General features: G+C 36.7%; 1 protein-coding gene across 1 annotated transcript in view; it reads right to left on the bottom strand.

Moving 5' to 3' along the window:
• Positions 1 to 9846: 9846 nt before the first annotated feature.
• The window catches only part of RNF217 (ring finger protein 217), a 108773-nt gene continuing 93413 nt past the window's right edge, over positions 9847 to 25206 (bottom strand). The window contains exons 5-6 of the mRNA XM_077811728.1: positions 18379 to 18450; positions 9847 to 12879 (exon numbers count right to left, since the gene is read on the bottom strand). Coding sequence (XP_077667854.1) covers positions 12806 to 12879; positions 18379 to 18450 — 146 coding nt within the window. The 3' untranslated portion in view covers positions 9847 to 12805. The remainder of the gene's footprint in view (positions 12880 to 18378; positions 18451 to 25206) is intronic.

The raw sequence follows: 25206 nt of genomic DNA, 5'->3' as shown, positions 1-25206 counted from the left end.
AATCACTGTTTAATGTTAATTTTATTTAGTTAACTTTTCCCTTTTCCTGCCCCCACCAAAATACTTGGGATGTTGTACAACATTCTTAAATGCAATTAAAAAATAATAGAAATCACCCTTTAAAAAGTAAAACAAATTGAAGCAGTATTATATGGATAACTTAAGTCCAAAACTATTTAAGAAGTCAAAAGAAAGCAGGTGCTTTAAACTGCAACTAGTTTATTAGGTACACAGGAATTAGTACTATTCATGTACAGACTGGTTTAGAGACAGATACATCTCATCCAGCTCAAATCTTGGAGCTGAATGATGAGCAAGTTCTTCCTCCTGCTTCTTTTCATACGGTCTGTCAGCTAGAGGCTCCATGCAAATTTTCTTATTTTCTGTCACTAGCTTTCTGATGAAGAAACTGGCTCAATGAGAGAACATTTTGTCCATTAATCGAATTAATGGCCTAGGACTTCATTATCTCATAGTTTCTCTCTCAGTCTCGGATCATGTTCTTAGATCTTCAGCCCACCCTCTGTGAGGTCTTTTCTGGCAAATCTAAAACAAAGCTATCTGTATAATGTTGTAGGAAGGTGGCAGCTCAGCTAGCGATATTTATCTCTGAAGAGCAACTACTGGTACCTTTTTCTTTCCCAAGGGTTTCTTCCTGTAAACTCTCTGTACACATAATCATGATTACACTCATGCGTTTAGACATTTTAGGGTCAATTATTAGAGATATACAACACTTTGCATTTAGAGGTTTTGATCTGTAGAAGCCAATGTGCTTTAACGAGGTGAACAGACATTATTATTCCGTTTTTACAGAGGAAACTGAAGCATAAAGCGATTAAGAAACGTGCCCAAAGTCACACAGTGACTCAGTGGCAAAACTGGGGCTAGAATGCAAGTCTCCTGACTCCCCTCTGATAGTAAGTTCAATGGATCAGACTTTATGCTTAGAGACACCCTAGAATGTGAATTAAAATCACTGAATCCTATTGATACATTTTATCATACAAAATGTAGTCAAGGCATAGTTCCTTTTTTTAACCAAAAGTTTCAGTCCCTGAGAAATAGGTATTCTTGGTGACGGTTAAGGGCACAGTACTGGCTAAGCCTAGTTAACACTTGAGAGCACCCTTTTCAAGATTACTGAAATTTTTGGTATCTTTATAGTTATCGTGATTAGAAGAATGGGTTCTGGAGAATATTTTTTATTTTCCTGTTCCAAAAAGTTATCTAAAGTAGTGCTTCTCAAGCTATCTGATGTGGGGGACCAGCAATTTTTTTTCCAATGTGCGCGCAGACTGTTTGCCTAATTTGCACAGCTACAGAAGTTTAGTCCTTTGCTTGCAAAAAAGGATTCAGAAACATCAATAGCTTTTTCCTCTCCAAAACTTTATTAGGTAGACATTACTAGATGACACTGTATGACCCTCAGCATGCAAGTAAAGAAAAACTCCACTGTGTATACCTTCACACAATCCATATCTTAACAAACTCAGAACACTGTTTCCCAAGATTAGAACAGGTGAAGTGCATTCAGATTCTTTTTATAACATCCTCCAGTTTCATCATGAGAAAATTTCCTTTTAATTCCTCATAAATAAGGGACATTAGAATATTGATGAAAGTCAAAGGGATGCATTCAAAAGCACTGAAGCACCATAAGCTTCTGACTATTGAACTTCACTCACAGGATATACACCAGATTTACTGGACACTCTTTACTGAAAATGCCTACAGTAAGTGTGATTGGATTTAGCAAAGTGGAACAGTACAATGACATTCCTATAAATGAATATTAGTGAGGTACCATTTTGAAAATAAACTGTTAAAAATTTCACTTAAATTTCAAAAGGTCCTGTCCAGCAGGATGACGCTTTTCCTTCTTTCCATGTTTTTGTACATGTGCATATACAACCTGTGTCTAAATGTTTTTGAAGAACAGGATTCATTTTAATTATTTTACATTCATTAATACAAGTTTAGTCAGACACTCCTATGGCAGATTGTACAGAGGATGACAGAGGACAAACATAAAACAAAAGGCACTCAAAAGGATAGCAAAAATTATTAATTACAAAACATTGACACAAACTGAAGCAATTGTGGAGGGAGCATATTCAGTAATAGCCATTGATATAATTCTAAAGTATCAGTCTGGAAGGTAGATTAGTTAAAAAAAAATACTGCCTAAAATCATCTATTGAGGTGTTTGGTTTTTTTTGTCAAATTACTGTAGCACAGAGATGTTTAGATTAACATTCACAAATTTAGTATAGACACAATTACTCTTGCTAAAATGTTGCTTTAAATAATTTTGCTGTATAATGTAATTTTCAAATAGAAACACAAGATAAGAATTATACATTATCTTTCAGTATTTTAGTTGCATGGAAGCAGAGAAGAATGTGCTTTTGAGGGAACAATTTGTTACACAAATACTGCATGTTTCTTTTATGATAGCTGAAGACTTACAATACATGGTCTCTCATTCAGTAGACTATAGAGTACTTAATTCTGATAAATTTAAGATACTACAGGAATAAAGCTATTGATATGAGAGGGTATCAACAAGGGTTATGGCAATTCAATAAGTCTCACTGAAGTGAGACTCTCAGGCAAATTCCTTGATCTTAGTAACTTCAGAATTGTAGTATGTTGGAATTAGGACATATCTGACTGAATCCTAGTGAAGTACTTATATGTTTCTTTATAAAAAGTCGAACTTCAGGTGGGAATAAAATCTTCAAAGATTTTCCTTACTGTAATTTAAGCTAACTGCACTGGATGAAACATCTTCTAGAATTCAGAAATTTCAGTAACAGGAAAGGCTCTAGAAAACAAAAGCCACACAACCTTATTTTTGGTCAAACTTGACAGAGTGTAGAAAACAGTTTATAAAGGAAGCATATTTATGACCATAGTTTCATGAAGAAATAATTTTGTAAAACAAGCATCAGTTTTCATCTAAAATTCAGTTTGCCTACAGTAATTTTCTTTTGACAATTGACATTGGTCTTTATTTTTTTTAATTTTCAACAATTCAGAAGAATCTACAAAAATTCAGGAACAGAACGTATTCCTTATTCTGACACCAGATTTGAGGAAAGAGATTAAAAAAGGGATCAGTAACTTTTTATGGTACATATGTAAGTATTTCACGCAATCTAGTATATAGTGGGTAAATCCTGGTCCTCACTGAAGTCAGTGGGGGCGGGGACTTCACCAAGTAGTTTGACAGAAGGGAGGAAAGAAGTTGCAATCACATCCTCCTTTTTGAGACTGAGACTCAGTATGGCATGTATCTGTTTCAAATTAACTCAAGTCTCTTCACACAAGAATAAATCTCTTTAATCCAGGATTATAACTTTTAACGTATCATCAGTAGCAGAACTAATAGGTAGGGGGCAACTGCCCTTCCCCCAGTGGCCTTTAGGTGTATGTGTGGTGGCTTTTCAAGCATATTATGTAACTGACAAAAGGGAGGTGTATGACAGCGTTTTCAGAGGGATCAGTTTCAGGCGATCGTCATGGAAGGTCAAATATTAGCCAGGATGTCTCTTCAATCATCCTTGGATGCCACAGACACTACAAGCCTGCCCCAAATTCACCCAGAAGCATCTGCTCCTGTCCCACGTGGCTGGGCCTGGTTGCACATTTCAGGAGTTGCAACATGGCACACAGGTTCAAGTGGTATAGCAACCCCGTGAGCCACATCACAATGCCACTCACTCAAATTCATGGTGAAACGGTAACCAGGCCAAATCTAAATGATGCTCTTATGACTTGTGTGCTAGGTTGCAGTACCCAGAGTAGGGAGCTAGGCCCAGCCCTGTGGGTCAGGAGCCACCACTGCCACATGAGTACGGGGCAGGCTTGCTTTCCAGCCCTCCCCCCAACCCCCATCCCTAAGGTCTCCTTCCTGCACTGCGCCAGGATTAGGGGTTGTGGTGTCAGGATGGAGGGTGCTGCTGCAGGAGGTAGGTGCTGCTGCAGGAGGTAGGTGCTCCCTCGGCAGGGCAAAGAGGATGCAGCGGCAGAGAAGGAGTACATCCATTAAACAGGAAGTTTCCACAAATGACACCAACACCCCCCCTCCCCGGTTGTAAAATCTGGCTCCACCATTTTCTCTCACCTAAAATTTGGCCTGAAAGGTTATGTCAAAACCCACAGTTACTTTTATTAGAAGACAAAATGAACACTGACAACACATATTTAGATGCATTTCTGGAAAAGGAGGGGGAGTGAATAGTAGTTTAAAAAACAGAAAGGTTAGATTACCTTTCTTGTTCCTAAAATGTATTATGTTGAAATATCCCTGTTTCAGAAAAAAAGACTTTTGGTCTAAAGATGTCTATATATAGCAATCAACTTGTCAATATTTCCTATATGGCTCTTTTATAAAGGAAAACTCAACTGATTCAAGCAATAAGGCACTAACATAAGTTAATAAAAGCATGCTGTCAGTACACAATGCTCTAAATCAAAGCTGAAAAGCAAGTGTTAATATTATACCCACTTTTCCAATTTTTAATGGCCTTTATGTTTCTCTCTCTTTGTTGACTACCTAAGAGACGTATTAGAGTCCTATTCATGTGTGCAACTTTTCATTTTAAAATACATTTGGAGAAACTGCTTACTTAATTAATCCAAATTCCCTCTTGCCCCAGCATTCCTGTCTACTTCATATAAGGGGAGAAAGATTTGTCACTGATTTTGCTAGAAATAGGATCACCACCTATGTTCTGAACAATGCTAGGAGCAGGATTAATATTTTTATTTTCTCACCATATATTGTACTTATGTATATCACATACAAAAAATAACCTATTTTATTTCAATGATTTAATTGCCATTAAAGATAAGAAATTTGGCCCCGAACAGTTCAACATTGGACAAAAAAGATTTTAGGCTGTCTAATTTTGTAATTTTTTTAGAAATTTAATTTAAAATCCCAAAGGAGACATTGGGAGTTTGTTTTTAAATTTCCCATAGAAAATATAATAGGTCAGATCCTCAGCTTTTATAGATCTGCCTAGCTTCACTGAAGTCTATTGAGTTACATCCATTTATACTAGCCTAAGATCATTCTCTTTTTAGGAGCCATTGCTATTAAACTGAACAATATTATGTAATGATAAAATTCTTATACTATAATCCAAAATGTGATACTATTTATATATGCTAAACTGCATTAGCGAATAGTAATACTGTACCAATATTGTCTGAAGTGGTCAATTTTAAATGCAATTATTTCCTTCTTTAGCCACTTTAACCATCAGTTTGAGAGTTGGGAATATAATTAAATAAAATGTATAACAACGGGCAATAAGGTAAACATTTTATTATGAGATGGCACAAACAGACAAATGTAATTTTACCTCCTTGTACTTGTACTAATTTCTGGATATGAAGCAGCAGAATGTAGATTGACATGAAAAATTCTTAACTGCAATTTCCATGTAAAAAAAAATGGGACATGGCTCAAGATTGAACCTGTTTGGCTTCCCCTGGAGCTTGGATCAGATAGGAGCGCATTTCTTGCCTGTATCAGCAATTTACAAGCAGCAGTGTTCATATTTTAACAGCTTGTTTTGACTGTATGTTTTTTCATTTCACCTTTTTTTCTTTGTAAAATGAGGCAATCATGGGATCACATTAGTAACTTTATGCTGAGTTAGTGACAATAAATAAATAAAAACTGCTAACAAAGTATCGTTTTTGTTTCACTGTTTTCCAAGAATTTCCTAATTGCCTATGCCAGGTCTTATGCCAGGAAACATTATAGCTGGAAAAGCAAGGGGCTGGCATGCACTGATGTTTAAAAGGGTCTTGCACACACTTTTTGTTTTTGTTTTTTTAGTGTAAAAATGGGTTTTTCCTCTAATAATTTTCAAATAAACCTCTGCCATTTTGACTTTGATCCATACAACAATTTCAGATTTACTGTTCAGTTTTTCACATGAGCCAAACAGAAAATGAAAGGTTTTCTGCTGTGCTGTACACAGTATTTTTTCCTAATTACCATTGAGAATAGGGTCTTTTAATTTTATATAATAAGACTTGCAATAATTTTTAAGGGGAAAGATGAGACATATTTAGACATCCAGTTTCACTTTTCTAAGAAACAAGCAACTGTACCTTACTTACACACACTCATATCTCAAATACATCATGCATTCTATAATCAAGTTCCTACAATACCGTAGGTGTTGGCAAATATTTTACTGCCATATTAAAAAGAGCATTAATGATTTTGCCTTTTACTGCTAATGTTTCCACTTTTTATAGGAAGAGACTATAGATAGCTCTAAAGCCTTTACTATCACTTGGAATAACATGGAAGAAGCTGGACCAGGAAAATTACAGTCCTGCGAACAGAAAGTAATTTTGTAGTAGGTCCTGTTTTTAAGGAGTCACAATGTGTTATGGGGACAATTTTGCTTAGATCAACTCAATGGTATGAAAAATTACAAATACAGTCACACTTTAAACTTACATTCATTCTTTTTATATATTTTACTTTTTCTTGCCTCCTAACAAGCCAATTACTCCTATGTAAGTGAAGTCAAAATGTTGAATCATGACATCACTGTTTTCCATGTCAGGCTGATTTCTGAATCACAGGACTACTTCACTGCAAAATATAACAAATGATGAAGCTGGGTTCTGAAAGAGAGTTTCCTTGATGTAAATATCTCTACTAACAATAGGCAAAATACCAAAAAAAAAAAAAAAAATTGCAACTCAAACTGCGAATTGTATATGAATACTCTTTTTCAAGTTTGAAAGTCCCTATTATGAATACTCTTTTTCAAGTGTGAAAGTCCCTATTAAAAACTCTGGATATCTGCAGGTTGCAGTTCCTAAAGCTTACTGATATGGGTCTGCTGAATAGGGCAGACTTTAAAAAAGGCCTAAATAAACATTATATACAAAGTGGTTTACCAGTATCCCAAAGAGGAAAAATGGCTACATATTATTACAAGTCAACATTCCTTTAGCATGGAACCTTCCAGAGAAAGCAATTTGAGGCCAGATCAACTGTTCTACAGAAAAAAGTCTAGCCTTGCTTCCCCACCAAAAAAAAAAAACAAACACCAAAGAAAAACCGGTGCTAGTGTTACTATGAAGAAACTACTAAGAGGTTTTGATAGAAAAAAGATGGGATGCCTTACCAGGGTGGAGAGGGGAGCACCTTTCTGAAAAATTCTGCTCTTACAGAAGATGTAAAATCGTCTGATTTTACGGTTGCTGTGCTACAGTCCTTAAATATAACTTCATGTAACTTGGTCAAAACATTGTGGGCCAAATTTACTACTGGCATACAAATGGATGCAACTTCAGTGACTCCAATGGAGTTGTGCCTGCAGCAAACACCACTAGCAAATTTGGCCCACTGCAACTAAAAGGCTCCTGATGAAGAAATCATGAAATTCTCTTCCAACAAAGTGCTCCTTTAGGATGCTTCCCATCAGCAAAATTCAAAGTGATCTAATATGGATTTAAGTTATAATGGCCCATGGTTCACACCCACAACTTAGAATTATACAGCCATAACCACGGCCAAGAATTATAAACGGTATAAGGTCCACTCCAGAAAGAAATGCCACAAGATTTAAAAGTTCAAAGTCTGTAAAAGTAATCCATTTGGCCACTGAATTTGAACCAATTAGATACACTTGACAAGAGAAACCATTAAATTCTCTAAGAATCATTTCATCAGATGTAAGCAAAGAATTAGAAGTCCTCTACAAGAGACAGTTATACTGTCCTGCACTTTTTTTTTTTAATGTCACACTAACTGCTATGACTCTTTGGAAAAACAGACAGCTCATTGGCTAAACAAAATTCATAGTGGCAAGTATTTCAAGTATTATTGGCAATATTCACCTCTCATTAATATTATAGAAAAATTAAAACATCATGTTGTCCAACCTTCCAAAAGCAAGGTGAACAGATGCAATAAAAAAAACACCATGTCATCAAGAGCTGTGCAATAAACGACTATTTATACAGTATCTCAAAAAATGAACTATGGACAGATCCTCAGCCCCTGCTATCCTAAAGGGAGATCACAGAGGTGAACTGAAAGTGCATTTTTAATTATTTTAAAGATATGACTATACTGTGCTATCAATAAGTGATAAAAATTGGAAATGTTGTAAATATAATTTGTGATACTGAAAAGGAAATGTTATAATCAACTGGAGGACAGGGTTGCAGTACAGTTATTGACTCATAACTGCAGTCCCACTTTTCAGTTGCATAATTCATTGCACTCTTATTGGCTAAGGTAATAGGATTTGCACAATAACTAGTTATTTTCCAATAATACAATATGCAATTCCCTGCATAATCACCTTACAGTTACACAAATACCTCCACTATGAAAGGCTACTGCACCTAGAACTCCATAAGATACTGCCACAAATATGGTTGTCTCAGCTTCTGGTCCCCTTCCCACCCTGTAACCTCACCTAGTTGCACTAAACACAATTTAATTACACTAAGTGAAGGAAGGCAGGGGACTAAGCCTTCCTCAAGGGGCAAACAGCAGCATGGGAGAGAGAAATATTGGGAAAACTAGAGTTAGATTGGCAGGTGGCAGTGTTTGTTGTGAACATATGGGTGGGAAGTTCTAGGGCACTAGCCATTCAGAGTAGAGATAATCAGAGTAGCCAGTCAGAATGCAGGATTAAGAGGATACTTTTCAGTACAATATTCATAATTTCAGGGGGCTTTGATAACTCTGTAATAACTATATACTGGGCTAACAACTCCTGAATTTTTGCCCTCAAATTTTATTTCACCCAGGAGGGCTACTACCTTGAAAATAAGTATCTTAAAGTTACAATTTAAGTACACAGAGCCAAATTTCCTCCTCTGATAGAACAATCTGCGAGGGGACAAAGAATGAGGAAGTCTTTGACATGCCTTGTGGGTGGTAGGTTGTTCCTCCCCATGGAAGAAGAACAAAGCTGGCATTGAAAATCAGAGATTTAAGAAGATCAGGAGGCCAGAGCCCTGCACACTGAAGTCCTGGACCTCTGCCCAACTTGGTTTTACTGGGACCACAGTTGGAGCCACTATGATAGGGCTTATACAGCTGGCATCAGATACTGGGATCTACTTTTAAGGGAGGCTTCCAATTGCAGAGAGGTGGCCGTAGAAAGGTAATTCAGGCTAAGGCTGTATTATCTTTGCACAGGAATCTCTACAGTGGGCAGCGATCATGTCCTCAGCTGGCCTGCCCCTCTCCAATTACCTTGTGGAATCTCATTCTGAATATGTCTTTTGGTGTGAAAGAGCTCCTCAAATGAAAAACAACCTTTTACTGTCTACTGTGGCTACTTCCCAGTGCCTACTGCATCCGTGGGTCAGCATACAGTAACATGAAACCTGTCTTAAGAATCATTCAAATGGGAAACAACTTAGTGTTTCAATGGAAGGGGTTTACTGATCAAGGCGGAGCAGAACTGTTGTCTAGTAAAGAGTGCTGTCATGTAGGTTTTACTCTATATAATTTACAAATAAAAATACTTGGTAAGAGGATGAACGAAAAATCATTTATCAATTTCCCAATCATAGTAGCTAAATAAATCCTATTCCAGAAATTTTGGTATAATTTATGTGTATCAGAAATAATTTAGAAAATATTGACTTTTACTTTCAAATCAAATATTAAATTTATTTTCCAGAAAATTAAAAGACTGTTTAACTATTTTGTTGATAAAATTTTGACCTCTAAACTTAGAAGTATTCACATTTGAATAGTTGTCAATTTATGTGATAACATATTTAAACTGGAATATAAAATAGTCTTTTTTTTAATATAGTGTTCAAATTTTTAAGATATTTTTAATTTAAGAAGAGTGAAGAAGTGAACTACAAAGTAGGCAAGCAATCCAGGACTGAATCTCTCTCCTCTCATACAAAAAAGCACTATCAATTATTCTTATCATTCTTTTGGAGAGAGAACATACAAAAGATAAGCATACTCTCTCATCTTTATATCTTTATAAATTCATTAGGTTAAACTTGGCCAATTTTGTTATATGTACAAACAAAATGGAAAAATCATTTCCATTTGATTTTGTTTACCTTGATTAAATTAATGCCCTAGATGACATAGTACTGTAGGAACTGAGAGATGTTATTTTGTATTTTTTAACCTTAATGGCATGCTTTTTCTGTACACAAATATTTTTTTGATTATAATAAGTGACTAGATCTATTACCCTACCCCCTCTGATGGCACTAATGGGGAAATGCATGCTATTCATTCCATTCTCTTATCTTAAGATCTTACTTGCATTCCCATAAGAAAATCTGAAGTTATTACCTCAAACCTCCCATATTGAAAAAGCTACAAAAATAGGTTACACATTGTAAGAATATTTCAAACATTTATAAAGAACCAGGAAGAATAATTGAATCATTCCACTGTGTAACCAATTACAGAAAATCTTAAGTACTAAGATATTCCTAAATGAAATAGTTGATTTGACACTGTTTTTATAGACTACACCGCAAACACCAAAATTCTCTATACATCTCTAAGGTCTGGAACTTTTCTAAATAATACAAAAGTATCCCCAGAAAGTTATTTGACTTTTAAAAGAAAGGAATAAAAATCCCTGAGTAATCCAAAAACAACTGATATGTATGACCTCAGAAAACGGACTCTTAAAACAGACTAGTTTCAAGGCAGCTGACAACTTTCAGGTACAACCAAAATAAGGGACAGATGTGTCATAGCAGAGACGGTTTTAAAGTTACATAATATATGTATTTTAAATAGAAATACTATACTTTGAAATTAGGTAATTGCCTCCATTTTTAATATAAAACTCTTAGGAAAGGTCCTATTTCCACAATCATTGCAGGGTCAGCATACCTTTAAACTGAAATGGAAGATGAACTGACAGGTGCTGTTGGAACTATCTTGGCTACTATTATATACTTGTACACAGTGTTTTGGTAACAAAAAAAAAAGCAAGCTGGCTAAAGCCTGTAAATAAGCAAACACTAGCCAACTACGGTAAGCTGACATTTGTGTTGCCAGGTAAACAAAATCCACTACAATTTCATCTACTGAGGCTTTGAAGTTGAAGTATACTCTACTGCAGGGGTAAACATGGATCACCAAATTGCTACTGCTATATTCAGGTTTCAGTTGATTTTTTTTTTTAAGGGTATCAGTGCAAAATATATACTCGCAAAATTGTATGCTGTAATTGGATGCAAATTTACAATACCTACAAGCTTTGAAGGAGACTAAATAAAACCACAGCATATACAAATACGTGGTTAGATGTGGTCAGTTAATATGGCCATTTTAAGCAATTTTATTCCTTTTGTTTCTTAAAGGCCAACTGACACTTTATGGAAAAAACTGATATTTTTATTTTCTCCTCCTCCTTTAATGTTTAGATATTCTAGTTACAAACATTTTCATTTCTTCTTCTTCCTAACATTTTTTAAAAAAACCTTTAGTGATATTTGCATGATAGCAAGATAGTGGGATTTTTTTTGTTTTTTATTTCTAGTAACTTATTCCTAACCTTTAATTACATTGTTCTGATTGCAATGGACTGTGAAAAAGAAGTCAGTCAGAATAATATGATTTTAAGTTAGGAATAATCAACAGCACTAGCCGAGCTCTTCAAACAAAGGTATTATTGTCACAGTACATTATCAAAACCAAGGAAGAGAAAACAAAGTATGGAATACTAGTAGGATTGTTTCTAACTCCTTGCCTCCATGCTCTGCCTGCCCCCACCCATGAGACATTGGGTCTTTTAGGAATTGAGCAGTCTACTTAACAATTTAAACGTGCTGTTTCGGTAAATAATATTTCATAGATTGAATCTTCATACTGTAGCTAGTTTGTAGTGTATGTGCCAACATACAACTGAAGATACAAGTTAGTTCTAGCTCCACCATGAAAACAGACTTTCCCAGCCATTTTCCCATCTCACTTTCAGTGAGTGCCAGAAGACAGAAAGGGCCAGTAATATTTGTTTCATTAGCTAAGACAGACATTTCTTTTTTGCTGGGAGGGGCTGAAATGCTGTAATGTCCTACAGAATTAGTCTCCCCAAAATCATTGCTTATATTCCTAATGTAATTTAAATACGACAACAAATATCATTGACTTGGTTCCAATAATTTTACTCCTTACTTCCCTTTGAGGCACTGATATTTTGGCTGTGGCAACCCCTGCCACATAGGTGATTAAGCTCCCTAATCCGATGGTAAAATCGGCAGACAATATAACCAGCCATCATCTTCCAGCATCTGATTTTACACATTGGTATGTTAGACAGAACACTGTGTGATGAAAAATACTTACAGAATTAGACTCTAAAACCAGACTAGGCTATTCAGTGTACACTAAAAGTCCAAACACCTCTAGGCATTTCCTCTGAAAGGCCTATACAGAAGCTAAATGGAAAACATATTACCAATTAAATATTTTCTTCACAGGACAATCAGTGGAGTTGTGGCTACAATACAGACTTTGATTGTTTACGAAAGAAACTTAGACCTAAACCTTTAAAAATAAAGTAAAAAACACATTTAAAAAGCAGCAGTTAGGGGGCCCATCTTGTTGGAGTGCACCAGAGTAGGAGGCATTCTGGTCAGCAGTAGTGTACTGTGTGGAGGGAATATCGCAGAAAGTTCCTATTCTTTTTCCAGGACTGTGGCTTCAAAGCTGTTAACCAGTACTATATTGCTCTGTCGCACAATTTTTGTATAGCCCTTACATGACCAGCTCAGTTCAGGTGAGTAAGGTCCATTCTTACCAGGGCATACCTGTCCGTGACCTTTTCCTCTGCTTTTTACAAAGGCAATAGATAGGAAACACAAATAAACCTGCCAAAAAAGAACACACAAAATTAAAAGAAAATAGTATACAGTTATGAAATACTAAATTGTAATTTCCCAGTGTGTGCGCATCTACTGAAACACAAACACACACACACCACCCAGTATCCAAATATTGCTCCACAAATTCCTGTGAAACTTTAAATGGTTAAGACATTTAGACTAGCACGGAAAACACTGAACTGCAATCATCTATTTTTGGTAACTACACTAACATTTCTCTATCTTTCATTAATTTTGGGTTTAAACCTTATACTTCGAAAATTGCATAGTTTAAACTCTCACAATTCGTCAAAGGACATAAATAGTACAGAACTGTTGAGCACTGGCAATCTTAACTCCACATTAAAGTTTTCTGCTGTGAAATTATAAATTATCAGGAAGCTTTCCAAAATACTTTTAGATTTATTCAAAGAAACCTTAACTCTCTGATTTTATCTGGCATAAAGATCCTGTGGGTATAAAAGAAGGATGCCATTCAATTTATGGTTTACTTTTAATTTACTTGCTAACTACTGGCTTTATGATAAAGCAGTGTTTATTTTGTAACTTACATGATACAATTCCTGCTAATGCCCCTATCTCTCAGGAACAAAAATAAATGTCTCTTCCATAGTGTCTATTATACAAGACATGAGAATTCCATCATAGATTTAAAGAGAATATTTTAAACTTACACACTTTTAAATTCACAACTAAGTTAATAAATCAGTTATCATACAAATGCAAATCTAAAAACTCCGACACTAAATTACACTCACTGTTACCTACTTTCAGTTCAATTTTCTTTTCTATTTGCTCACTTTCCAGAATCCCAATTTCTGACTATAGAAAACCTTTCATGGGTGATATAACCTGAACTACCATGTAACATAAAAGTAATGTTTTGGGCCACAAGGGTATTGTGATTTATGTTATACTAAGTGGTTGTATGCAGTGTTGCTATACCTGTGTTGGTCCCAGGATATTAGAGAGACAAGTTGTATGAAGTAATATCTTATTGGACCAACTTCTCTTGGTGAGAGAGAGAGACGCTTTTGAGCTCATAAGAACAAAAGAATGGCCATACTGGGTCAGACCAAAGGTCCATCTAGCCCAGTATCTTGTCTACCGACAGTGGCCAATGCCACCTGCCCCAGAGGGAATGAACCTAACAGGTAATGATCAAGTGATCTCTTTCCTGCCATCCATCTCTGCCCTCTGACAAACAGGGGCTAGGGACACCATTCCTTACCCATCCTGGCTAACAGTCATTAATGGACTTAACCTCCATGAATTTATCCAGTTCTCTTTTAAACTCTGTTATAGTCCTAGCCTTCACAACCTCCTCAGGCAAGGAGTTCCACAGGTTGATTGTGCGCTGAGTGAAGAACTTCCTTTTATTTGTTTTAAACCTGCTACCCATTCATTTCCTTTGGCGGCCCCTAGTTCTTATATTATGGCAACAAGTAAATAACTTTTCCTTATTCACATATTCCACACCACTCAGGATTTTATATACCACTATCATATCCCCCCTTAGTCTCCTCTTTTCCAATCTGAAAAATCCTAGCCTCTTTAATCTCTCCTCATATGGGACCCGTTCCAAACCCCTAATCATTTTAGTTGCCCTTTTCTGAACCTTTTCTAATGCCAGTATATCTTTTTTGAGATGAGAGGACCATATCTGTACGCAGTATTCAAGATGTGGGCGTACCATGGATTTATATAAGGGCAATAAGATATTCTCCATCTTATTCTCTATCCCTTTTATAATGATTCCTAACATCCCGTTTGCTTTTTTGATTGCCGCTGCACACTGCGTGGACGTCTTTGGAGAACTACCCACGATGACTCCAAAACCTTTCTCCTGATTAGTTGTAGCTAAATTAGCCCCCCATCATATTGTATGTATAGTTGGGGTTATTTTTTCCAATGTGCATTACTTTACATTTATCCGCATTAAATTTCATTTGCCATTTTGTTGCCCAATTACTTAGTTTTGTGAGATCTTTTTGAAGTTCTTCACTGTCTGCTTTGGCCTTGACTATCTTGAGCAGTTTAGTATCATCTGCAAACTTTGCCACCTCACTGTTTACCCTTTTCTCCAGATCATTTATGAATAAATTGAATAGGATTGGTCCTAGGACTGACCATTGGGGAAGACCACTAGCTACCCCTCTCCATTCTGAAAATTTACCGTTTATTCCTACCCTTTGTTCCCTGTCTTTTAACCAGTTCTCAATCCATGAAAGGATCTTCCCTCTTATCCCATGACAACTTAATTTACGTAAGAGCCTTTGGTGAGGGACCTTGTGAAAGGCTTTCTGGAAATCTAAGTACACTATGTCCACTGGATCCCCCTTGTCCACATGTTTGTTGACCACCTCAAAGAACTCTAATAGATAAGTAAGATATGATCTCCCTTTACAGAAACCATGTTGACTTTTGCGCAACAATTTATGTTCTTCTATATGTCTGACAATTTTATTCTTTACTAATGTTTCAACTAATTTTCCCAGTACTGATGTTAGACTTACTGGTCTGTAATTGCCAGGATCACCTCTAGAGCCCTTCTTAAATATTGGTGTTACATTAGCTATCTTCCAGTCATTGGGTACAGTAGCTGATTTAAAGGACAGGTTACAAACCATAGTTAATAGGTCCGCAATTTCTCATTTGAGTTCTTTCAGAACTCTTGGGTGGAATGCCATCTGGTCCTGGTGACTTGCACTGTTAAGTTTCTCAATTAATTCCTAAACCTCCTCTAGTGTCACTTCAATCTGTGACAATTCCTCAGATTTGTCACCTACAAAAGACGGCACAGGTTTGGGAATTTCCCTAACATCCTCAGCCATGAAGACTGAAGCAAAGAATTCATTTAGTTTCTCTGCGATGACTTTATTGTCTTTAAGTGCTCCTTTTGTATCTCGATCATCCAGGGACCTCACTGGTTGTTTAGCAGGCTTTCTGCTTCTGAGGTACTTAAAAAATATTTTGTTATTACCTTTTGAGTTTTTGGCCAGCTGCTCTTCAAACTCCTTTTTGGCTTTTCTTATTACATTTTTACATTTAATTTGGCAGTGTTTATGCGCCTTTCTATTTACCTCACTAGGATTTACTTCACTAAGAACTCCACAGAGTTCTTCTTCAGGTCTAGGAAAGGTACTCCAAGCGTCACAGCTAAATACAATGTGCTTTGCATAGATATCAGACTGTATGTATTGGCATAGTAAAAAAATAAATCAGTTTTTACCCTCTGCTTACAGCTGTTTTTTCCCCCTGGTCCCTGTCTTTTTTTGATGGAATGTAGATTTCAAGTTTCAGAGTAGCAGCCGTGTTAGTCTGTATCTGCAAAAAGAACAGGAGTACTTGTGGCACCTTAGAGACTAACAAATTTATTTGAGCATAAGCTTTCGTGGGCTAGAGCTCACTCCATCAGATGCATACCTCCGAAGAAGTGGGCTCTAGCCCACGAAAGCTTATGCTCAAATAAATTTGTTTGTCTCTAAGGTGCCACAAGTACTCCTGTTCTTTTTGTAGATTTCAAGTATTACATGTCTTCCTCTATTAGTAACTTCACTTTCCTGAACATTAGGTGGAGTGGTATTTTAACAGAAAACTTATTTATTTTAAACTTAATTAACTAGGAAGCAAATCCTCAGTATAATGTTTTCATTTTCCCTAGTGAAAAAGTATGGTCTCCGGATCACCAGCTGTCTGCATAAAGACACAATGAGTGTACGAAACATCTGCAGTTCACTGGCTTTCCAGTAACACTATTAATTTGAAAAGTGGAGGAGAAACAGCAATACCTTTCAGTAAAATGAGGGTAATAGTCCTTTCTGCCTTCAAAGGGATGTGGCTTAGTTCATTAATATTTATAAAGCACTTTGAGTTGATCAGAGAGAAGGTGATACAGAAATACAAATATTATGTGGAGTGATTTTCACTCATGCCTTGTCTAGACTAGGATTTAAAGGTGTGGTGTTTGTCCGTGTTATCCAACATGTTCTAACACATTGATATTTTGCCTTAAAACATGCTAAATTGGTCAACTTAAAGACCAGGTTCCTCTCTAGGCTTTAATTCAACCAGTTTAGTATGTGTTGAAGGCAGCATGTCTTATCTTCACATCAGCAAATGTGTGCTAATATTACACCTTTGATCCTAGCCTAAGCAAGACTTGAGTTTATCTTAAAGCCTTTCTGTAAAAAGCAAGCTGTTTAATAAACCTGATTGTGTTTTTTAAGTGAAAAAGAACAGTTTGTTAGAAGTACTTTTCAATCGAAATCGAAAGAGTAGTCCATACACTTTGTCCATATGGGCTGATTAGAAAATATGTGCTTTTCAGAGACTGCTGCTCTATCATACCAAAAAGAAAACCTTCTGAAGTCATTACTCCTAGCTCAGTATTTACCAAAATGAACTGTCAAAATACAGATGGTGAAATTACTGGTGTAGAGTGGTTTACAACTTCCCTATTAAGATTACTTTTACAGCTGTGTTGGTACCAGACGTTGCTATAATTACTTCAGTTTCAGAGATTAACTATATATAATCAACATGTCTTTTCTAAACCCCATACACATTACTCTGCAGGATCGGCTCAGTGATCTGATCATAGCTAAGGCCCAGTTTTACACTTAGAAGTTTTGCCATTATAGCTATGCCAGTATATAGCTATACAAACCCCTCTTAGTGCAGAAAAAGTGGTTTCACCAGTATAGCTTGGTGAGCAAAATAAGCTTTAGAGGCAAAAGCATTTTATGTCAGTATAAATGCATTGACACTAGGGCTTTTGCCAGCATAGAAATGTCACCAAAAAAGTTAAAACAAAAACACCAAGCACCAAAGCACTTCTAGTGTAGGCATGGCCACAGTTACACCAGAATAAAGATGCCCTATATCAGTATATAGTTTATTTTGCTTTCTGACCCAGGATTAAGATGTAATGGTGCAAGCACTTTCATACTGGCATAACTACATCCACACTAAAGGAGGTTTTGTTACTGTAACTATACTGATATACTTCAGGCGGCAAAATGTTCTAGTGCAGACAAGCCCTAAATATTGACTCACTGAAAATAATTTGTTCTTTCTAAATAGCTGGGAGGCATCAATCCTGCACAGGAAAAAATAATTATAATGCATTGAGATTCTCATATAGAAAGCATTATTAAGATGCAAAGTGATTTACAAACATCAGTCACAAAAAACACCCCTGTGAGATATGTATGTATTTGTGCCTCCATTTATCCATCTCTAAAAATGGCATTACTGTGAGACTGAATGAATTGCTGAAGGTCACATGTCATGTCAAAGTGGCAAAATCAGGATTAGAATCCAGATCAGCAGATTCTGATTCCCAGTTTTATGTTAACCCTTTAATACGATCACTAAGTTTCAACTGAATTATACTATCAGATTCGGGATACACTAATTACTTAGACTTAGAAATTCCTTTTTTTAGCAGAACAGTCATTATTATGCTGCATGAGTTCTTACCAATTACAACAGCTATAGCTCCCAGTGCCAGTCCCAATACCAGTATTAAGGGTGCAATGAGTAATTTTCCAGCTGAAAAACAAAAATAATTAAAATTATTTATTTTACTTCATTATCATCCTGGCTACCTACAAACACTTGAAATAATCTAAACTCATAGGTACCTCTGAAATAAAACTAATTTTTGGAAGTTTTACTGGAGTTCCCCTTTGAAATGATATTCTTCAACTCCAGTGAGAGGCCATTAGTGATAAGCCAATCTTCTGCTCTTCCTGCACTGTAACCACTCTCACATGCCACAATCTACCTTTGTGTATCTCAGCTTTCACAGTGCATCTATTACCAGTTCTAATTTTAGGACATTTCAGGATTAAGAGCAGAATGATGGGCATATACGCTCAGTACTTTTGGTATCCCCTCGGGAGGCTCTAGGAGTCCTACTACATCCACCCCACTACCATCCCTAGGAAGATGCCCCACCAAAGCATCCATCATTCTGGGGATCTATGGAGTTAGGCCCAGATCCAAAAACGGGATCTCAGTTCATAGTCAGTAGCAGCAGCTCAAAGAGACGTCACCAACTGATAACTAGCTAATTTAGGGTCTGATCCTTTGCCCTTTGAAGGCAATGGTAGTGCTCCCATTGACTTCCATGATGCAGGGCCAATCCCTAAGAGCATCTAATCCTGTTTCCAATCAATACCTAAAAGAAATGGTGTGGCTCTCCCAGGACTGGGTTAGAAGAGTTGTGCTGAGTAGACGCCATAGGAGCATAGAAGTTACACTGTATGGGTTGTTCTTTTTAGGTTTGTATTTTTTAGTTTACAGCTGTTCAACTGCATAAAAGGACTGAGCAGCCAAAGACTTGCCAAACTGATATCAATTTGGATTAAACTAGAACCCATGCAATACCACTACTTTGTCTTGCTGACACAGACTGACCTCTAGAAACAGGGATAGTTTCTTTCCATGTGTTGTATAGCATGTAGCACAAAGGGGCTCTGGTCTCAGCTGCTTGAAAATGCAAAGTGGGAAGTAAATGCCAAGTATTTTATTGTTACTAATGGTCCAGTAGTTCAAATGGAGATGTGAATTTCAATAAATTAGGTTGTGCCTTTAAGAGATTACCTTTGGAAGGGGAGGAAAATTAAAAATAGATACCTCAGAAATACAGACTGACTTGAATTAGGTTTTAGGGAATGATTTCATCATTCAAGAGAACAATGATGTAAGCTTCTCCAGAACCAGAGCCACTAATTTGAGCAGTTTGAAGGGAAAACAAGATGTTTCACAAACATTTACAACGGTAACTGAACTGGTCCTTTTCACACTTCTGTATAATTCAAAAAGCCTTAAAAACGGAGTGTGTTGAGCGGGAGAGAAGGGTTCTGAAAGTATGATTAATTATTAAAAGAAAAGACTTGGAAAAGTTTATTCTTTGAATTACCATAAAACCTAGATGCCTACCCATGGATCAGGATGCCATTTGTTAGGATATAGATATTCAGGCCTGTCTGTAAAGGCCTATACTCTAAGAATTTAGGTGTATTCTTATCACTTGGCTAATTATAGAGGTATAAAAGAAAGAATCAAAATCACTGTCTGCCGGTGTAAGGGCCTTCTCTTACTGTGACAGTTTGTGGCCCTGTGCTTAGGCTCAGGCCTTTGGCTAAGCAGCAGAGGCAGCCATAAGCTGGGAAGCGAACGGTCACATCCTCACATTCCAAACTAGTCACATTATAGAAGGTGCTATTGGGCTGTTAGGCACTATCAGGACAGGATTGTATTCCTATCACCTCCAGAGAAAGGGAAGTGCCTAGAAAATGTAAAAGGAAACTTAGTTTGACAGCATCCTGTCTGGCAAGAACTCACTTATCAATAGCTGGGATGTGAAATCCTCACTTCTGTATTGTCTTGTCATTATAGTTTCCACTTTGCTATTGTTTGTCTGTATATTCTCTGTCTGGTTCTGTGATTGTTCCTGTCTGCTGTATAATTAATTTTGCTGGGTGTAAACTAATGAAGGTGGTGGGATATAATTGGTTACATAATCATGTTAGGATTGGTTAGTTAAATTTCAGGAAAATGATTGGTTAAGGTATAGCTAAGCAGAACTCAAGTTTTACTATATAATCTGTAGTCAATGAGGAAGTGAGTGGGTGGGGGTGGGCGTGGGCATGGGCATGTGGGTAAGGGAGATGGGAACAGGGAATGGGGGTAAGAAAATTGGAATCATGTTTTGCTAAAGGGGGGAAATGGGAACAGGGAATGGTAGTAAGGAAGTTGGAATCATGTTTGGCTAAGGGTAGGAATGGGAACAGGGACACAGGTGTAAGGCTCTGTGGTGTCAGAGCTGGGAAGGAGGATACTAAGGAAGGAAACTGGAATCATGCTTGCTGGAAGTTCACCCCAATAAACATCGAATTGTTTGCACCTTTGGACTTCGGGTATTGTTGCTCTCTGTTCATGCAAGAAGGACCAGGGAAGTAAGTGGGTGAAGGAATAAGCCCCCTAACACCATTGTGCTAGATGCTGTAAAAAGAACAAGACAACAGTCTCTACCCCAAATAGCTTGCAATCTAACACAAGAGACAGCAGATGGATGCAAATAGACAGGTGGGGACCACAAGGAAATAAGGCAATCAAGGAAAAGCATATAGATAAAAACCATCAATTTTTGTTATTTCAGTACATTTTTAAAAAGTAAAAATATTTAAAGTATTTGAAGCTATGACAAGCTATACTCAGGCCTAAACCTATGAAATCTATTAAAATAATTACATTTAAAAATACACAAGCAGTACATGTTTGCTACTGAAGTTTTAAAGAACATCAAACCACTGAACTGGTAGAACTTGGAAATCATTGGCTAAGCACCTGGAATCAGAGTTTGTTGTAGCGCTAAACCAGAAGTAGCCTCTTCTGCGGGTGCAGAGAGAATATTTTCTTCATTTCAGTTCAATCAACTAGTTCATTCAAAGGTGAGAAACCAGTTGGGAGTTGAAAAAAGTAGGAAAGCTTTTTTTCCAATTCCAATCTATGAATAAAAACTAGCTGTGAGAGGATGAGATCAAATAGTTCTAAAATCTTGAAGGACAGTGGCCAGAAACAATCAGTGGAATTCAGTAACTACATGTAAGAATTCCTTTAATACAGCCATTTTAAATAAAAAACATATTTTGATAAACTTTCTTATTCTGTAACCAGCATAGTTATGGTAGTTTATTTAAAAAAAATATTAAAATACAGTCTGTGAATTTATAATTGAATTCCAATTAACATGCAAATATAGTTTAACACAAGTCACAAGTAAAAAAAAAATCAATTTAAGTAAAGAAATGTGTGATTCAGCATTTTATAATAAAAAATGTAAAAATTAAGAATCTGAATAAATGTACATTAATCTCTCATGACAGCCTTTACCCTTATGTTCATCACTTTTACAAGACTATGATAAATTTTGAACAAACTATGCATTGTGCGGTATTGTTTGAAAACTCAAAAATCTACTAAATATTATTTCCTGGTAAAATGTGTGCAGCAACATTGTAGGTAAAATTATAAGATTTTACTCTATGACATTGCTGAGACATGCTCCAAGTTAGAAAAACAACCCAGACCAGTTGCTCAGAAACAAAAGGTTAGCAAGTACCTCAGCCATGTGTCAACATAATCAAGTGAACTATTACTGGGTTGAGTGTTCATTCTTTAACAGGAAGAAGGGCGTCAGTGAGAAATTTACATTTTGGCAATGGAACAGCTTGGGATTTCCATGTAAGCAGACTGGCTATCACCTGAACCCCAGCTGGAGAGGATTCTCAAAGAGTAAAAGATATAAAAATGAGGAACAGAGGACACAAATCACTTCTTTCACCTCATCTCCACTCACAGCATCAACAATGTTTGAAAGACAAAGGACGCATCAGTGAACTAAGGGAGTGGTCCTGACTAAAGGAGGTCAGCCAGTGAAAGCATGTGGTGAAAAAAACCTGTGCTTTGAATTCATTTAGCTTCATAAATTAGGTATTAGTTTGCATTTACCTTTTATTTCTTTGTAACCAATTCTGACTTTTATGCCTCATTACCTGTAATCACTTAAAATATATCTTTCTGTAGTTAATAAACTTGTTTTATCTAAATCAGTGTGTGTTTGGATTGAAGTGTCTGGAACCTGAGATAACGGGGTTTGTGCATATCATTTTCTTTTAATGAAATGATGGACTTTCTATGAGCTTGTACTGCACGGAAAGAAAAAGAGTTGGGCAGGACAAGACACATTTCTTGGGACAAGTCTGGGACTGAGAATTTGCTGGTTTCACTCTGCAACATAATTTAGAAGTGGCTGGCTAGAAGCACTCATATAATTCAGCTGGGAGTAATTTTGCATGCTTGAGGCTGTATGTTAAAAAGGCAAGGAGTGGTTGTTCTCAGAGCAAAGCAGCGTGAAAGGCACCCGAGGTTGGAGAGGACACAGCTATTCAACTATCCAGATTGTACCCTGGGGAATATCACATCTATACAGTTACTTAAACATGCATAGATAGAGTGTATTCTCCTGGTTAACAAGAAGTAGCAAAGGCTATATTTAGTTTCAAATCAAGGTTTCACTGGTTACCAACCTACCAATATCAACCATTCTTTAAGAAATAACTAAAAGGTACAAATGCAAACCAAGATTAAAATCAGTTATTTAAATCAGTAAACAGAAAATCTTGATTTAAATCAATTTTAATCAAGGCTGGGGGAGGGATAGCTCAGTGGTTTGAGCACTGGCCTGCTAAACCCAGGGTTGAGAGTTCAATCCTTGAGGGGGCCATTTAGGGATCTAGGGCAAAAATTGGGGATTGGTCTAGCAGGGGGTTGGACTAGATGACCTCCGGAGGTCCCTTCCAACCCTGATATTCTATGATTCTATCTTTAAGGTTTCCCATTTGCTGATTTAAATTATACACCTCTACCCCGGTATAATGCTGTCCTTGGGAGCCAAAAAATCCAACCGCTTTATAGGTGAAACTGCGTTATATTGAACTTGCTTTGGCCTCGAGCATTTCCATTATTAAAGCAGCCCCGCCCCCCCAGAGCGCTACTTTACCGCGTTGTATGTGAACCCGTGTTATATCGGGTCACATTATATTTGGTAGAGGTGTAATTAAAATCAGTGACTTAAATCAATCCATTCCAGATGATATTGGTCAGCATGCTTGGCAGCAGTAAAAAAACAACAGTTACTGCTTAACACATCACCGTTCATGGGGTTTAACTGAAGAAACTATTTGTATAAAATGCATGAAATATCTAAATTAGAACACTAAAAAAAAGTGAGGGACAGCAACAGAACACCTCTGTTTATCAGAATGAATAGAATTCATTAGGGCAAGAAACTTAAGTGATGGGGGGAGGGCAAGAGGAGAATTCTCACCCCGGAGAGAAATACCTAGATTACTGCTTGTAACCAGCCCATCTGTGCCTTCAAATTCAGTTAATAGAGTCACTGAACTTACAGTTGTAAGATTAATTAGGACAATAAGTACCTTGTCCTGCCAGTGCAGGACTGTCCATTGCAGTACATTTTCTACTACTAGCTGGTATATCCACTGTCCACTTTAAGCTGAGGAGAAGCAGATACGACATGAGTCCACAACAGAATATTTCTGATGAATCATATGAAACAGAAGCATAAATTGTAATGAATTCCACTGCTAAAAAGGGGTCTGCCATAGCCACCACACTAAAGAACTGGTTTCTCATTGTAAAGAAAATGCATAGTTATGGCCTCTATATAGAACCCACTGGGCAAGATACACAGCTGGTGTTAACTGGTGAAGATCCATTGTCTTTAGTGGAGTCTCTACCAATTTACACTAGCTAAGAATCTAGTCCAACACAAGGATCATGATGCAGTCAATCACTATTATAGGAAACATTAAATGCTGAGAAATACTGGAGACTAAGTAAATACCCAAACTTAAAAAGAAAAACTTTTAGAATTCTACACCTTAATTAAGTGGAAGCTAATTGCACAAGATTATTTGACAATGGGAGAATAACTCCAAGCAATTCCAGCTACAGCAGAACCTCAGAGTTAGGAACACCTTGGGAATGGAGGTTGTTCGTAACTCTGAATAAAACATAGTGGTTGTTCTTTCAGAAGTTTATAACCGAACACTGACTTAATACAGCTTTAAAACTTTATTATGCAGAAGAAAAATGCTGCTTTTGACCATCTGAATTTAAATGAAATGAGCACAGAAACAGTTTCCTTACCTTGTCAAATCCTTTTTTTAAACTTTTTTTTTTAGTAGTTTACGTTTAACACAGTACTGTGCTGTACAGTATTTGTTTGGTTTTTGGGGGAGTTTTTTGCTGCCTGATTGTGTACATCCAGTTTCAAATGAGGTGTGTGGTTGACTGGCAGTTCATAACTCTGGTGTTCGTAACTCTGAGGTTCTACTGTACCTTTTCATGTTGTTCTGGTATATTTCATGATATTTTTCTTCAGGGTGAGAGAACTGGTACTCCAAACTGGTACTCCAAATCCACCTCAAAACACTGCAGATCCTCTATTTACTCCCTCCAAGAAATCTTTTACTCTACATGTGTTATTAAAATTACACTAAAAAAAACTTTTTTAAAAAGCTATTGTTCTACTGAGTTATTTGGACACTGAATTCAACCACTAGCATAAAACGGAATGTTTTGTCTATTTATGCACGAATTTCAATACACACTTTAACTATGGAGTCACTCCAGTATCTGTACTGATAATATACATAAACACAAATACAGGCAGATCTAGCTAGTCTGCAAATACTATTCTCAGTTCCCATC

This window comes from Eretmochelys imbricata, chromosome 3, assembly GCF_965152235.1.
Source record: "Eretmochelys imbricata isolate rEreImb1 chromosome 3, rEreImb1.hap1, whole genome shotgun sequence".
In the NCBI taxonomy this organism is placed as follows: Eukaryota; Metazoa; Chordata; order Testudines; family Cheloniidae; genus Eretmochelys; species Eretmochelys imbricata.
The sequence above is the reverse complement of the archived record's forward strand: the minus strand, read 5'-3'. Positions and strand labels throughout refer to the sequence as shown.